This window comes from Spermophilus citellus (assembly GCF_964194105.1).
Source record: "Spermophilus citellus genome assembly, chromosome: 3".
In the NCBI taxonomy this organism is placed as follows: Eukaryota; Metazoa; Chordata; class Mammalia; order Rodentia; family Sciuridae; genus Spermophilus; species Spermophilus citellus.
This window is the reverse complement of record NC_138184.1, coordinates 122,020,634-122,038,403: the sequence shown is the minus strand read 5'-3', so window position 1 is coordinate 122,038,403 and position 17,770 is coordinate 122,020,634. Positions and strand designations below refer to the sequence as shown.

At 42.4% G+C, this 17,770-nt stretch overlaps 1 protein-coding gene across 11 annotated transcripts in view; it reads right to left on the bottom strand.

Annotated features, from left to right (window-relative positions):
* Window positions 1-8,349, bottom strand: part of COBL (cordon-bleu WH2 repeat protein) — a 307,667-nt gene extending 299,318 nt beyond the window's left edge. For 3 of the 11 annotated variants that reach the window (XM_081286268.1, XM_081286278.1, XM_081286270.1), the window contains exon 1: window positions 7,966-8,348. In XM_081286268.1, the coding sequence (XP_081142394.1) occupies window positions 7,966-8,006 (41 nt within the window). In that variant the 5' untranslated portion in view covers window positions 8,007-8,348. Of the gene's footprint in view, window positions 1-7,487; window positions 7,645-7,804; window positions 7,941-7,965 lie in introns of those variants that run through there. The other 8 variants (XM_081286279.1, XM_081286269.1, XM_081286267.1 and 5 more) reach the window with 7 other exon arrangements.
* Window positions 8,350-17,770: the final 9,421 nt, after the last annotated feature.

Genomic DNA, 17,770 nt, shown 5'->3' with positions numbered 1-17,770 from the left:
GTAGGAGGTACAAAGTTCCACTTCTACCCAAACCAATTCTACATGATAATTACAGGCAACAAGATAGATGGGTGGGCAGACGGATGGGGTGTCTTAGCAAGAACTATTCTCTGAGGCAAATGTCTAGATCGGACTACAGCTAATCCATCTATTTCTAACCTAATGGTTTGTTTATTGAACATGAGTGGATTTTTCTCTTAATTAGTGGAGTTGTAGCCAACAAAACTATATTCAGAGACTAAAAAATTATCCATCTGAACAAAAGTGTACACTTCTGCTCAATTTTCATTCCCACCCAAAACTATTTTTAAACACAACTTCCAAACCATTAAGCTTGGAAAAACACTGTAAGAATTGATTTGGGAATCTGTGGCTTGCAGCTTTACCAAGTGCTAGAAGTTAGCTTTAACCTCATGCCAACCCATCGCGTACGTGTACACACACACACACACACACACACACACACACATAAAGGGGTTTTCTCATCTAATTTCTTAACTGTGGTTTGCCATTTGGGTATTGTTTGAGATATTCATACATAAGTATAAAGTCCTCTTCCAGTACTCTCACACTTAGGGCTACACAAAGCATTAAGATGATTAGCAGTACAGATGTTCCCCATCATTTTAACTCAGGCCTCAGTCCTACTTATCTACCTCCTCCAGCCAAGAGGAAGGCAGGAGACTGACTTTCCCAGGCACAACTACCCTATGGGCTGGGGCTTAGGGATCCTCTTCCCCATCTGTTCAGGTTGGCACCCACTATGAAAAAGAAGAAGTAGAAGTGACATTGACAAGAAAACAGAGACATCATGAAAAGCACGTTAGCACCCTGATGTGTAACTGACAGAAAGTCCTGGTAATCACCAGTCTTTAGGATTACAGTCTAGATTTCACTTCCTCCCTGTGGATGGATGGGGACTGCCTGCTATATACATCAGGGCTCTACTGGACACAGAACTGAGTGAAAGGTCTGTACCCTCTCCATGCTCAGGACTGTCATGGAGATGCAGTCAGAAATGCCTGACCAAACAGACCTATATCAGTCAATCCATGGCCACACCTTGGAGCCCTGAACCACTTTCTATTACACTTGAAGTAAAGTAAGGACACATTTTTCAGCAGAATCTGGAAACTGTCATGGATATGCCTTCCCAAGATACCTGGGGTCTTTCCAGAACCCTGGTGTGAGGAAGAGGAGCCATGTATTTGCCAGAATCACATGTTCTACCACCTAAAGTCTGAGCTTCTCCTGGCCCTCACCGAATGAGAAATGAGATTATATTGGCAGAGGGCTTTGTTCCCCTGCCTCCAAGCCTCTCTTTTAATGACCAGGTGATTAAGGTTAAATGGAGGGGTCAGGAACCAAGGAATATGTGCTATTTGTGCCTTGAAGGAAAGGGCAGGTGCTGGAGAACATGGCAGCCATCCAGCCATGGCAAAACAACAGAAGAAAGAAGCAGCAACTGGGCGGTGGCACATGCCCATAATCCCAGCTACTCAGGAGTCTGAGACAAGAGGATCCTAAGTTTAAGGCCAGCCTAGGAAATTTGGTAAACCCTGAATCAAAATAAAAAATAAGAAGAACCAGGATGTAGGTCAGTGGTAGAGTGCCCTTAGGTTGAAACCTCTCTGCACTACAAAAAGCAAAACAAAATAACACAGTAGCTCCCCGAATTTCTATGTGGACTTTTAAAACTAAGAAAGACACTTTCTCCTCTTGATGCTATCATCACTTTATGATCCTCAAAATAAGGCACTAACACCTCTAAAATCTGCAAAGAATAAGGTTGCATTGCTGGCAAGCCAAGTTAGAGCATACCCGTTAGAAATATTTTAATGCCAACTGATCTGTCTGTTCTCATGTAGTCTGGCAAAAACCAAGATTAAGCAGCAATTTAAGAAAAAGTCAATTTTCTGAAAGAGGGATCTAGTATATTCTGGGAATACTTAGAAACATGTGATTATAGGGCTCATGTGAGTCCCAAGATCATTTTATCTGACTCTCTCTCCCACTGAATGGGAAACAGCTCATTTACTGGATTATGTGTGTCCTATGCCATTCTCTGAAGAAACCAAGTAGGATGCCTGCCTCTGAAGAGCTCAGAAAGGAGTGGGTAAGAGATGAGCAAATGGAAAATCATGACCCCAGCTGAGGGATTCTGACAGGCGAAGGCTTGGGGCCATGAGAGACAGGTGTCAGAGAGCTAATCCCTCTGGAGTCCTGGAAGGCCTCAGATGGGAAGCCCCCAGTGCAGCCTTGAAGATTGACAGGAACCATTCTGGCAAAGGAGAAAAGCTCCTCCCACACCACCCCCAGGGCAAGGTGAGAGAGAAAGTATGAGAAAGTAAGAAGAATTCAGGAAGGGAAGCTGAGATGGCCAAGGGAGAATAAGAAAACCAGAGGCTAGAACCTCACCATCTACTATGAAGCCATTGTACACACACAATTAAATCTAAATTAATCAAAAGTTAATAAGGTGAAAACTTCAGTTCCTCAGTTGCACTAGCATATTTCAAGTGCTCAGTATTTCCCATACTGAGCAGCACTGACAGAGAATCTTCACTATGACAGAAAGTATTATTAGACAAAACTGGGCTGTGCAAACCTGCAGAAGCCGTACCATGAGATGTCTGCAGGCCACACTACGAAGGGTAAATTTAATTTTGCATGACTGGCACCAGGGCCTAAATCTCATTCCTGACCCAAAGTTCTTTCCACTCCCCCTCCCTGTCTCCTTTGATAGAAGAAAGTCAAATAGGATTAACAAACAAGCAGAAGGCATTTTGAATCAGGGAAAGTTACTCTGCCTAGCCCAAAAAAGCAAGATCACCTCACCTGCACTAATTGTGGGTGTTGCTGCCCTAGATCTGAAGGGACATATGGGAACATCCCACAAGCAATGGCTCCTCACCTGTAATTTCAGGCAGTGAAGACTGAACCATGGTGAGAAGAAGAGGGGAGAAGAAAGAGCCAGAACTCCTGATTTTGCTGGCTCCTTTTGGAGATTTGTGTCATTTTTTAAGGGATAAGAACTTCAACGATTTTTCTAAATCTGTCAGAGTCATTTACAAAGGCCCTACTTGGTTGGGTAGAAGTGGGACTTGGACCTACAAAAGTATTTGTGATCTGAGAATTTGTCTAATCCAATGTGCCTAAGTAAAATATATTTTGACAGTTGATTTTTAAAGTTTATTTATTTATTTTTTTAATACAAATGTTTTTGGCTAACACTTTTACTCTAATTGGGCTTGACCTCTGGGAGACATAGTCCTGGTAGGCAGCAGCTCACAGCATGATGAGGGCAACTAGATGCAGATGTTAAAATCCTAAAGTCCACAGGGTATTTCCCACCTTTTCCTCAGCCATCTCTCTGCTCACAATCAAGGGAAATTCCCTGAGACATGAAGTGGAAATACATATATTGTTGGATACTCATTGTCATTTGTCACCCTAAATGTCCACAGTAAGCTATAAGCTAGAAAAATGAATATCAGGTCTTGAAAGCAATCACCAGTATTAGTTTTGTAAAAAGCAACTGAAACCATATAAAGCAGGCATGATAAAAATTGTTTAATACTACTTCAGGAAATAGATGAAAAATAAAAAATTATGAAAACATGAAGGGAAAATGGTCTAGGACAATGCTACTCATCAATTCAGGTCCTGAAAACCAGTGAGAGGCCTTTGATAATTCAGAAACACTTGTGTGAAAAGGTAGAAATGAGACAGCAAAGGAATGGAATGGGGAAAGAGTAGACTTAAAATTTATAGCTCACATGAAAACTATGTTTCTTTACATTTTAAGAAAGAAAAAGTACAACAATGAAAATAGGTAAAAGTTTTCCATGTGTCATGAATTATCAAATCTATGTTCTGCTACAGTACAGAGCAACTGAAACGCATCACTAAAATTAACTAGCACATAAAATCCACAGAAGCCATAATCAAATGTGGATGGGGAAAGAAGAAGCAGTGTAGAGAAACACCATATAATAAATAACTCTGTTAAATATTTTTACATAGTTCAAGTCTAAATGAAAACCAAATGTTACTGTATTTCGATGTGCACATCCTCTATCTAAACACTACTTTTATATCAAATATTTCTGCTCACTTTTTAAAACTTTTTACCAACCGAAAAATCAAACTGAATCATAAATTTATCAAGAAAGTACAAAAGGCCTTAGAAACTTAAACTAGTTATTATAGTATACAGCTATATCCTATAATCATTGCTCTCTTAATAACTATGGAAATACACTTGAGTGCACATAGTTATGACTTCATCTACCATATCCCAAATTAAAGAGGCCACAGAATTCAGGCCTCCATGTAGGCGGGGGCCATCACCCCTCCTGGGTCACAGTATCACAATAAAAATCTGTTCTACTTATTCAAGGGAGGAGGTCATAAGAGGAAAAACAGGAGGGGCAGCAGACAGGAATCCCAGGGCAGGAAAGACTCCACATTTTACCAATATCTTTATATCAAGTTATAATTGTAATTTAGCTCCATCATTTTGACACAATCACTGAGAAATACAAAAATGCTGATTATTTGATATCATGACAGGAAACATGCAACTACTCTTATTTAAAAAAAATTAAGACTACAAAAGAATCAAAAACCTAGGCATATTCTCCATTTTATGTGGAGAAATCCCTAATCCTTAACATTTGACAGTTTTAAATGAATTGCAAAATAAAGAGTAGTTCAGAAGTAACATATTTTAAAAATAAAGTTCAAATTAAGTGGTTTTACGTAACAGATAATTATACATGCTCTCACTTAAAAAAAAAATGTAAACACATTCACTAACATGTTAGCCAAAAGCAAAAAGGCCTAGAAATCTAAACTATTTATAATAGTGTATAATTGCTAATATTTAATATCTATGGGCTTATGAGAGTTTGAAACAAAATGTGATTGTGGCTGGCCCCTGGTACAATCAGGAATAGGCCTTCTCCATTTGATATTATATTGGCTGTTGACAGTAGTAGGAATAGCTCAAGTTACCCACTTCAATTAATTTTTTTCTTTCAAATTACTTCTTATTATAATAATTAAATATAAATTTGTTATAACTATATTTTATTTATTTAGTTTTATGTGGTGCTGAGAATCAAACCCAGTGCCTCACACATGCTAGGCAAGCGCTCTAACATTAAGCCACAACCCCAGCCCAGATTTTTATACAGAGAAATGAATAACAGTGTGAAACCCACTGATTTTTACATATGCAAACTGCCTGAACACAGCTTTTGATCAAATGTACCCACTGTTTTGACATTTCATGTCATTAGAGACTCCTTTATTCTATACAAATTTTTGTTTCCTTCAGGGGGATCAACAAAACAAAACAAATAACCATCATCCTGCCAAATCGCAAATCTTCTGTTCCTTATACATACAAGGTCCAATGCAAAATTTAGCCCGAGTTTCACAACACAAGACTACTGGAGTTTCACAACACATGACTACTGGGATGCATCCTATAAATATTCAAACAGATAAAACAAAAGTAAACAGATAAAGTTTGGAATTAAATATCTTTTAAAACATCTCCAAAAGACCATTTTCCTTTATGTTCTAGAATATTCTGTCAATTATTATCCTTCAAATTGTTTCAAATTGAGCACTACAATTCCACAAACAACAGTTGTTAGTTACTTGTTAGATATTGCTTCCTCCTTCCTAAAAGAACATTTTTCCAGACAGATGTTAGTCACGGCCATTTAATTAAATTACTAATAAAAAATATAATTTGAGTCCAAGTAACATTTGTAACTATATTAATGATTACTAATATAAAAAATCAGTAAGTTTACATTCACCAAGCCAAGTGTCCCTCCAGTAATCCTCAAGAAGGGCTCCACAGGCAGTATTTTAAAATATGCCTTCTCCTGAATTCACTGTGCCCATTCCAGCCCAAATCTACACAACCTAAGAATGACACAGAGTTTTAGTCAACAACAAGGACAATAACAAATTCATGACATCAGTTGTTTGCGATCATGTGGCAAAACACCTTACAAGAAGTTTGATTTTATAACCAACCTTTGCATATAGAAAATGTTTCCCTCAAGCACACTGCAAACATTGTCTTATTCACAAAGCAAGGAAGAATAGAGAGTAATTTCAGCAACAAATCAACAGAATCTTACTGCTCCAGATTATGTACTAAAGCCAGAAATTCCACAGCCCTTTCTATCCTTTATGATAGGCAAGCAATACATCTAAATAATAAAAATATTCAAAAGCCTAATGCCATTTCTTTCCTCAGATTCTAACACAAAATACCTTATTATTAAACTCATAATTCTTTCCTGATAAACATAAATTCGTAATTTGTCTTTATGTCTTACATGTGAAGGCTAATCTGAGCTCTGCAATTTTGTGAAAAAAGACCTCAGTTTACCTGTTGGTACATAGTTGCTGATTAGAAAAAGTGGTTTCACTTCTATAATCAGGCTCCTTTAAAGGTTTTACTGGATAGTTTTTGGACAGTTTTGGTGCCCTCTTAAATGTTCTCCATATTTACGTACGTATAAAGTGACATTGATAAAATAGTTCAGTCTCCTTAAACACATTTAATAGACTACATAAAGTCAAAGGCTTAAAGGTAATTCTGTTCCACATTTTCCAATGTTATTTTGGGATACCCATTCCCATGGAAAAGGATTTTCCATATTTCTTTTTTTGTGGGGAGGGAGGAGTTGGTTTGTTCAAAGCAAATTAATTACATAACCACAACTAAGTACACTGCAAAAAAATTTTTTTAAACATTCCTCAGTATCAAGATTATTTGAACTACTGGCCTGGCACACTCTTTGCTGGCATTAAAGGGAGAATTAATAATAAAGAACCAGTTTTAAAACCTTTTACACACTTGGGCAACACACCGCCTATGAGCACGGGACAGTGTGAGTCAGTGGGACAAAAGAAAAGAGATTTGTTGTCCTCAAAGCTGCTTCCTACAATCCAGTTGCTATAGTGGAAAGTGGGCCCATTCGGTGAGCAGGTGCAGGGCCCACCCCAACCACTCATTCCATTTGCAAGACTCATAACACATTTGCTCCAGGCAAGAGAGGGAGGTCGAAGATCTGAGGCCCACATGAAATCCACTAAGTGCGCAAGGACTGCGCAGACCCAGCGGTGCAGCTGAAGGCGCCCTGGTCCGGCCAGGCATGGGTCAACCAGTTTCGAGATCCCGCTAAAGGGTAGAATTGTTTGTCCCGTATTAGGGAAGTTACTCTTGCTGCAAGTAAAAACACTGAAATGGAAAATAATCCCTATCCGAAAGGTATGGGGATGGCAAACAAATACCCAGAAAGGTCTGGGCAGAAGTAGAATCTGGAAGACAAGCATGCAGGGGTCTGAGCCCCGCACCTATCTCAGCCCTGAGCCCCGGACACGGTCAAGGGAAACCCGAGAATAAAGGCATGGGAGGGGCAACAGATGTCAGGAACACCTCCAGGCAGTACCTTCTGCATACACCTGCTGAGATCGCCCCGCCAACTGGGCCTTCGAAGTCGCCGAACCCTCCCCTTCATATGGCAGGGAACAGCGAGCTATCTCGGCCCGTGACTGTTGACTTAAGTGGAACACCACAAGAGACAAGCTAGTGACAGAGCTGGAGGCGGAGGCCCGGTGTCCCTCTGCCTCCACCTCAGCCTGTGCGTGAACACTCGGAGGGTCTGAGGAAGGCTCGGAACAGGATGGGGGCTCTGCCAGAAAGGGCTCTCGCACACAAACCCAGCCCGCGCCGAAAGCGCGCTCGGGCCTCTGTCCGACACGTTACCTGAGCAACGACCCGGGCGCCCCAAGTACACAACACTTCCACCGCTAGCGCCCGCAGGCGTGGGCCCACGGGCCGGGAGCGGCGCCCCTGCCCCGAGCGCGCGGCACGGGCGCGGCACCTCGGTCGAGCGAACCCCTGCCCCAGCCCGCCCGCCCGCTTACCCGGTAGGGGGCTTGGCCGCCAAGGCGCGCGACGCGTCCATGGTGCCGGCGGGCCGCGGTGAGCGGTGCTCGGCCAGGCGGAGTCAGGCTCTGGCTGCGGCCGCCGCCGCCGCCGCCCTCATTCACTTTTTCCGCGCTGACCCATCGTCCTCCCACGCGGGGCCGACGGAGGACAGCGGCCAAGCAGAGAGGACGGAAGGGGTTGGGACGGTCCCCGGCGGGCGGGGGCGCTGGGAGCGCGGGGAGGGGCTGGCGGCAGCGCGGGGCGGGGGCGCGGAAAGCAAGGTGCGCCGCGCCCCCGCCCAAGCGAGCTCCGCCGCGCCCACCGGCGCCGCCCCCGCTCCGCCCGCCCTCCCGCCCGCGCGCCGCGGCTCCCTGAGCGTCCCGCCCGTCGCGCATCCGTCGCAGGGGTTGAACGCCACCTGGGCCCTAGGCCCACACCTCGCGGCCCCCACGAGGGTTTTTTCCCACCCCCAAGAGGACATGTGCCAGTGTCTGGATGGTGGGAGGGGGCTAATCCTGAGGTTGCCCATGCCCCCACTCGAGGCTGAGGGGATGTGGGGGAGAGAAACACCTGGGAACTTGCTGTAGTGTGGGGCGGTAGTGGGCGGACAAGCCCCGGAGGACCAAACGGGAGGGAAGAAGGGAGCATCTGGCGCCCCTCTCCCAGCACTAGATCCCAAGAGAACCTTTATAATGTGCATCAAAGATGTAGTTCACAGGGCTGGGGCTCTCAAAAGTGGGATGCCTAACCGGCTGCACTTGAGAACTTGTGAAACTCTTCCCACCAACCCGGTCTTAGGAGTCAGAAATGATGGAAGCCAAAGTGTGGCCCGGCTATGTCAACAAAAACTCCACTTTGCTTCGGTGCACTTTCAAGTGTGCGGGCCTGGTTGGCTGGACGCTGCTAGGGACCACTGTCGTCCAACCCTGATTTCAGTGCCTTGTGGTAGGCAGATAAGTTGGCAGAGGCAGCCAGTTCTGGGGCCACCGAGCAAGTCAGTCAGTTAGCAAATCTGCCGAAGTCTCACCTCCACTTTTTCTAATTCACCCCGAGAATACAAAAATGATCCCAGTTGGTATGAATGTCTGGCCTACAACGATGAATAAGATGTAAGATAAATAAGATGTAAGCTCAAAGAGTCTGCATACCGACCTGTGATCTGCTGTGGAGTTCCCCCTGGGGATCCTGTAGCAGGCTAACGAATCCAGAAACCTTCCAGACTCTTTCTTGGATTCCTCTCTTTAACTAAAGGAGAACTGTGTAGATACTAACTGCAAGTTCTGCCATGGCAGCAAGGCCGTGGGTGCACCAACCCTTGTGCCTACCTGAATACATGTCTCACTTTACTCGCCCAAATCTCCAAATGCAAAATACACAGAGCACTTTCCCATCAGGAGGATGAGGGTACTCCTCACAGTACTCTTCTCCTGCTGTTTCTCATCCTGTGGACTCTGCTTAGATATCAGCTCCTTGTACTTTCCTGACACCTCTGTATGGAAGCACACCCTTAGTTTAATCCCTTTGTTGCTTCTCTTGTTCTGATTTATATTTCCTTTGGGCATTTATTACTGTATGTACACACATCAGTTGCCATGTGTGTGTATTTATTTATTTATTTATATCCATACACACATATATATTTTTGTATGTATATTTGTTTGTAAATAGTGTTACTTTTGTGCTTGTGTATATAAAATTATATATGAGTGTATACATTATATATGTGGAATATAAATATGTATATGTACATATCATGATATACATTTTCTTCATGTGTTTGTCATGGATCACCTCCCCTAGAATGTGACCTCAGTGAATATTTGACCTTTGTCTATTTTATGCACCACTCTGCATTTCGGATAGTGCCTGGCAGGTGGAGTGAGGACTCACTATAGAGAATACACTGAATGGATCAGTCTCTAGCACTCTTTCTGGGTATGGGCATCACAGTAGAGAGTCCTTCCCAGGAACTCCTGAGGCCCTTCCTTACTCTGAACACTAGTATGGGAAAGGGCAACCTGAGAGAGGTCAGAGTTAAGAATCAGGCACTATGGTCCTAGACCTCACTGAGGTCCCCAAGAAATTAGGCTGGGAAGCAACATGTGATCCAAAAGTCAGGCAACAAGCATAAAGTCTGGTGGGGCCATGGGATAGAAGTACAAAATAACCTAGTGTCCCAAACAGTAGGCAGAGACAGCAATAGGAAGTCATAAACAGTGGTTGGTGGAAGGTTTCTCAGAGTGTGTCACACGAAAAGGATCAGAATGTTCATCTCCAAGCTGAGCTTCTTGTTGCTTTCCCAGAAAGGAGTTCAGGTGGCCTCAGGCCTGAACAACCTCAAGATTCTAGGAAGGCTACCAAACATCTCAGACCCAGAAACTCAGCAGGGATCTGTGTCCAGAAATGGAGTAGAGAGTGAAGTCTTAGAATGGTTGTCACAGTGAGGCAGAGGCAAGGGTCAGGCTTGCAACCAAGAGCAGGGGTGATCTCCAGAGGCCCTTGGCGTACAGTCCAAGTAGACTGGGCTTGGTAATCTCATTTGTCTTATCTAGGGGTGGGACCGGGGCCTGGAATCCAGCTTCTCTGTGTATTGCAACCCCCACTTATCTTACTGATAAGGGTCCCAGGAAATCCACCCACATGTAGTTGTATTTTGCAATTCAACAGATATTTTTGAGTATGCACTATATATGTCAGCTATATGTGCAATATGTAGATGGCTGCCTAATAGAGCTAGACAAGGTAACAAAAATAGCAGACAGGGACCATAGTGCTTTCAGACAGAGGGTGAGATTCAGAAATTAGAGGGTGAGAAAGATAAAGGTCTTGGGGGGAGAGGTCATGTATCAGTTGCCATGACTGAACTGACCTTTGTAGTCCCTGAGTAGGACAGTCTCTTTTTGTACTCCCTTACGTTGATTAGGGCAAATGGCACAATCACAACTGGCCCTAATTCAAGGTTAAGGGTGTTCTTTACCAATTTTCCCCTACACAAACTTTTAGAAATCCTTCATAAAACTAGCATTTTCCAGATATCCACTATCACTAAATCATTTATTTTATAGTGTTGTAAATACCCAACAATATGCTGATAAATTCTTTAAAATTACTCTTTAAAAAAAAAGAGGCTAAATACATGTTTTCCAATTTGCTTGATGTAAGTGGTACATATGGGCTGATTTCAAGCTCATATCATGAAGTCACTGAACATGGAGTTAGAAAGAGGCTGCCTAGCTCCTCCAGGACTCACCTTCCTACATAGCATATGAACATAGTACCTGTTATCCATAGAAAATAGTTGAGCACCTCCTGTGCATTCCAGGGCCCAGTTTGTATTTTACGCCAGCTATAACTGGTGGGCCTGGCTATAGCTCTGGATTACAATAGCAGCAGCACCTGTCCCATGGAACAAGAGCTCTCAGTGGTACTGAGAACCAGTGTAAGGCTCCTTGATGAACAATCTTGTCTTGCACTCTTCCTCTTTTCTAAGTCTCCTCTCAAGCCTCATATTTCCCCTGCAGAGCCACCCTCAACAGCCCCTGTTAAGGCACACTCAGTGGGGAAGCAACAAGCCTGGGTGCCTAGGATGGATATGAGTTATGTCAAAGACACACAAAGACAGAGGCAAAAAGAGCCAGCTCAGTGCACAACTTCCTGAACTTGAATATGCACAAATGCTTCTTGGGATCTCATTAAAATGCAGATTCTGATTCAGTGAGCCTGAGGAGAGACCTCAGAGTCTGCATATCTAATAAGCTCCCAGGAATAGAAAGGCTGCTGATTTAGGGACTTTGAGCAGCAAGGGTATAGGGTCACAAGCACTATCTTTTGGCCTAATCCTGCACTTAGTGATGGTGTTTCTAAGAGCAAATTACTTCTCCGTAGGCTTTTTCCTCACACTAAAATGTTGCTCCTTGTCAGGACAAATAGCATTGGAATAGCCCTACCTCATTCATCCAGTAGGTAGGATCCACAAATTTGTGTCAGGTGTTAGCAACTGGGGAAGACACTCAGGAATCCTGAAACTGGTGTTAGGGTTGGGGGTTGGAGCTGCATTTCTGAGGGGAAAAGGAACCAAGAGAGATTAGATGAGGCCATAACAGAATTAGGTAGGAGGTGATTAATTTGGGGCAGTTTTTGGTTGAGATCTTTGTGTAGATTTATATGCTGGGTCTCAAAATCACAAGTTTATGACCTGAGTTAGTTTCTCCACATTCTCTAGTTTATTTCTTTTGAACCACTCCTAGCACTTAAACCAGTAGACATACACATCTGTCTTCTCCTCTCTTTGAATAGTAGTTATAATTATCAATTCCATGTTCTTAATGAGAAATATATATCTATTGACTGAATTACCAACTATATCAATAGTTAACATTTAAAAACAGTGACTAGGGCTGGGTTTGTGGCCCAAGTGGTAGTGCCTGGCATGCACCGGGCACTGGGTTCGATTCTCAACACCACATAAAGATTAAAAAAATAAAGATATTGTGTCCACCTAAAAAAAAAAACTAAAAAAATAAACATTTAAAAAAATAAAAATAAAAACTGACTAGAGGGCTGAGGTCATGGCTCAGCGGCAGAGCGCTTGCCTAGCACGTTCAAGGACCTGGGTTCAATCCACCAAATAAAAATAAATAAAATAAATGTATTGTGTCCAACTGCAGCTAAAAAAAATATTAAAAAACAAACAAACAAAAAAACAGTGACTAGAGCCGGGCATGGTGGTGCATACCTATAATCCCAGCAGCTCCGGAGGCTGAGACAGGAGGATCATGAGTTCAAAGCCAGCCTCAGCAAGGTCAAGGAACTTAGCAATTCAGTGAGTCTCTGTCTCTAAATAAAATACAAAATAGGGCTTGGGGTGTGGCTCAGTGGTTGAGTGCCCCTGAGTTTAACTGCCCCCCCCCCAAATTAAAAAAAACAGTGACTAGGTTCCAAGTACTATGGTAAAATGTTTAACAACCCTAATCATTTATTATTTAAAGCAACTCAACGGGTTCAATGGCAGAGTGCTTACCTATCATGCATGAGGCCCTGGGTTCAATCCCAAGCCATCATTGCAAAAGAAAAATCAACCCAAAATATAGGTGCTATTGTTGTCCTTATTATACAGTTGGAAACATTAAAAATTAGGGAACTTCATAAAGTCACCAAGGTTACACAGAAGAATGATTTGTGCTGGGCAACCTTTCCCTAGACTACATTCTTCTGCAAGCACCAGTTACTTTCACTTATGCCTGCCACCCAGCTCTCCTGTAAATGATTCAATACAGAAGCAGTGCCAGCACTTACTATTTGTCAGCAAATGTGTGCTGCGCTCACTGCCAAGCAGCAAATGGAGAGAATGTGTAGGTCTGGCTCTCCTGCCACTTTGTCATGAAGCTTTTATTTAAGCCACCAGCTGTCATCATTTTTCTCCTGGTGAGATCACACTGAGAGCTCCACTTCCCTTCAAGGGAAGCCTCTCTTCACCTCTCTGCCGAGTGTGAGGTCTGTGAACTTACGTAACATTGCACCTACACCCTCAGCCCACACAAGAATTATGCAACTGCATGTAAGATTCCTTGCAGTGTTTTCTGGAAATACAAGTCTCTTCGGTACACACATGGAGTTTTGACTAAAGCAGATTTTCTGACCTGGGCCAATTTGTATTCTGTCTTTATAAATGACTTTGCCTCAGAGAACTTGCCTGGTCCTAAGTGAGCTGGAGGTGAAAGGCTTATTACTCTACAAATAAAACAATGTTCTTCAATTTCATTCCATTCTGATGTCTTTCCAAAAAACAAACTGGACTTTAGCAGTATTCCACTTTCTCTTTCATACTGTGTTGTATACTACATACTCTGTTTTCTAATTTGGTCAAGAGAAAAGTAATCAGCTAATGGAATATAACTACATTCCTAAAGTCTTGATTTATAGTTTTGAATATTTATTGGCCAAACCATGGATCCTTCCCAGAATGATAATTTGATTTTTCTATGGGCTACATTTACCAGGAAGGAGAAAGAGAAGGGAGTAGTTCAGTATTCCTGCATTACCAAATTTTAATTATTTAGGAGGGCTGCCAGCTGACACCTATGCTATTTACCTTTAGCATTAGGTCAGTCCAGTCATGTTCGAGGGACAGAGGAGGTAGACTGCAAGAACTCACATCCCACGAGGAGCTAAGAAACCTTCTAGAAGGCACTCATCCTAGGGGTTTAGGGTGAAGAAGTGCAGGGAATAATCAAGGACTAAAGGGTCTTTCAGCCTCAGGGTTAGGGGATTCATAGACTCAGGTGGTGTCACACAGATTGTGACCTATTTTGGTATCTTGTAGCTCTAGCAGGTGCAAGGTGGAGCAGTGTCAGAGCCACATTACTGTGTTCTATAGTTATGAAGGAAGGCCCTAGCAAAGAGATGGCTGTCAGCAAGAGCAGCCATATATAGTATCTGCAGCAAGGAGGGTCAGAGAGTAAAGAGGGATGGGGGAAGCCACCAGGTATGGCAGGAGTACTGATCTGTGTAGTACAGGAGGAACATCTTAGGGAAGATATCAGTGACTTACAGTTTCTTAGGTTGATGGATAGCAGAGGAACATTCTCACTTATCATTCTAGTTGGACATTATTTTTAAGCTAGAGTAGCCTAGGAAACATGGGTTGTACAACGAACATACTCCCCAGAATTATTTTTGGAGGCCTTTAAGAATCAACAGATGCATAATAATGAAAATGGTAGTGGAGGCTTCTTTCTCCATGACAAAATTTCAGGGAATACCTTTCTGTTATACATGCATGGATTTATGACAAAAGTTCACTCTCTGTTCAGTTGGCAAATTTTCACACACAAACAACAGACTCAAATGCAACATTCTTTACCCAAAGAGCAGTTTAAGCTGTCTACTGAGTCAGAAACATCATGACAGAGGGGAGATGCAGCTGCCTGCAGGTGATGGGATGTCTTGCCAGCCAAAAGTTTCTCTTGGTATGCATCTCCTCTGTGTTCAGCAATATCATACTTTCTTCTTTGATGGGGTCTTCTTTTACATTTTATTTTACTTTTTTTTTTTTAATGAAAGCAGAATGGAATGTCAGAACTGGAATTGCTTCAGGGCTACTGTACTCAATTTTCTAATCCCATTTTTGTCTTTTGTTTTACTCATTGAAAAAAAGCAAAGATGGATGGGGTCACTGGGAGAAAATACCAACGTAAGCAGGCATGATAAACTGTGCAGAAATAGTACCTTCCCACACTTCCAGATTAGACATTAACCCAAGTGAACAGATCTCTCAAATGCAGGCAGCTCTGGAATGTTTACTCCTCTGTAGGGTATTACATTTTTGTTTTTCCAATTGATCACTTAAGCATCACATGCCTCCTTGGCAGATGTCAGTTTTCTCCATCTTGAGATCACTACCCCTGTTGAATGATCCAAAAATCTCGTGGGGTGAAAAGGGGAGGTAGGTCAGGCCTTCCTGATCACCAGCCTCGGAGACCACAGGAGCCCATAAACACAGTGATTGATCATTGCCAACCTGTACAATAGAGGGGAGCTGCTGGGGTCTCCAAAACAGGTTGATTCTAGCTGGCCATAGGAATTCACTAGGGATACTTGGGTGAGGATGGGGAATGCTTGTGTTTATACTTTCCAGTGACAACTTTTTCTAGGCCTGGACAGCTTTTTCAGGGCCTGTTTCCAGGACACATACTTGATCCTGGGAACCAAAGGAGAGGGTGGGGAAAAGAAACCAGGCCACTAGAATCAAAAACTAAAAAAGGAGAAGCAGTCATATCAAGAATTTACCAACCTACTATGTGAGTCAGCTTTCCATTACTCTGACAAAATAGTTGAGAGATCCTTCAACTTTTAGGGAGAAAAGATTGATTTTGGTCATGATTTTAGAGATTTCAGGTCATGGTTGGTTGGCCCTGTTGCTTTGGGCATGGTGAACTCTTCCCCTCATGGTAACTGGGAAGCAGAGACAAAAAGGGCCCAGAGTCCCAATATCCACTTCAGGGGCATTCCCCTAGTGACCTAACTTCCTCTCGTTAGGCTTCACCTCTTAAAAACATTCTACTACCTCCCAGTATAATTACAGACTGGGGAAAAAGCCTTCAACACACAGGCCTTTGGGGGGCATTTTAGATCCCAACTATAGCACTTACTCTATTTGTACCTTTGTTCATTATCAGAGAGTAGCAGCAACACCCATTTGAAGGTACCCTTTGATCTCTTGTCCTCTTTAATTCTTGGTTCAACTCTAAGAAAGCCTCTGGTATGCCCACCCTAAAATCCAGTGCAAAGCGTAAATATAGTGCCCTTTGCCCAAACATCAAGATGAAAATCGCCCTTCCAGATACTAAAACACATAGCCTTTTCCTTTTATTCCATGCTTTCTCTCAACTTGTCATGGTGTTTTCCACTTGCTATTTACTGTCTAAGTTAAAAAAAAAAACTAAAAAAATTCAAATCCTTGGCATGAATTTTACTGTTCATCTTTTTATTGTGTAGTGCTGGTTTTAAATGCAAATTGTAAAATAATTTAACTTATCTGTGGAATTACTGAAATGACACAGTTTGTATTTTTTAGCTCATACGTGCCTATGTATTTTATTCATACCACAGAGTAGAAGTGCTTCATAAAACAAATTCAACTATGCTTACTTCATTTCTGCCAACTGATGAATAAGGAAAGATTGAATGAAAAGAAACTATGTAACTATGCCTTATCCTTTTTCTTCTATGCCATTATTTTCAGCACTAAATGGCTGGATAATACATAAGTACCCCAGCAAAGGTAAATCATCAGATGTTTCATAAAAGAGATGAAATTCATGGTTTTTCCACTTGCCAGGAGGGTTTGCTCTGGGAATCATCAACACAGATACCTGTTTGCAAGGGAGAGAGAGAGTTTGTGTGTGTTTGTGTATGTGTGTGTTTATGTGTATTGCTCCCATCAAACTCACTCAGAAAATTGAAGAGAAGAAATAGTTCTGAATTTATTTAATGAGGCTAGAGTTGCCCTAACACTAAAACCAGAGAAAGCTATTAATAAAGAGTAGGTATTATTATAACCAATGCCCCTTGTGAATATAGATATAAAAAGTCTATATTAGGGTTCTCCAGAAGAACAGAGTCAATAGGATGTATTTAGAAATAATAAATATATAATGAGAAATTGGCTCCCTAAGGGATCACCTGTGTTCCAGGCATACTGTTCCTCACCCCTATATAGAGTAGTAGTCCAATTCTCCCTTGGCAGTCTAGATAGATCATACAGTCTAGATAGATCATATTATTCATTTCCTTCCTGGCCTGTTGCAGCCATGTGCAGCCAAACGTATCGAGGAGGTAGCCTTAATTTCTATTTCAATGGAATCATTGTCATGTTTCCTGATGGAATAATTTTCCCATCTGGAACTAGGAACTTTAGACCAGCAGAAAATAAGGCTGGTAGAAACAAGACACAAAGATTATGTTAGTGGGTTACTTAATTCCTAGAGCCTGAATCATGTCTAGGGGAGAAATAGCACTGTATAATCAGCACCAATTCAGAACATTTACAGCTTCCTAGAAAATCAGCCCCAGCCCTGCAAGGTACTGACACCTACCTGGTGCTGTCACTGAGTCTTTAAAAGGCCATTCCACCATTCTTTTAAACTAGCTTCTTCAGGCTAGTGGAGAACATTAGAACAGTGAATTCCATGAGCATTGGCTCATTGCTACACCTCTTTGACTATGAAATGAACTTCTTCATCAGAAGCAATGCTATGTGGAATAATTGGTGGAATATTAGTGGACATGGCATTCTCCAAG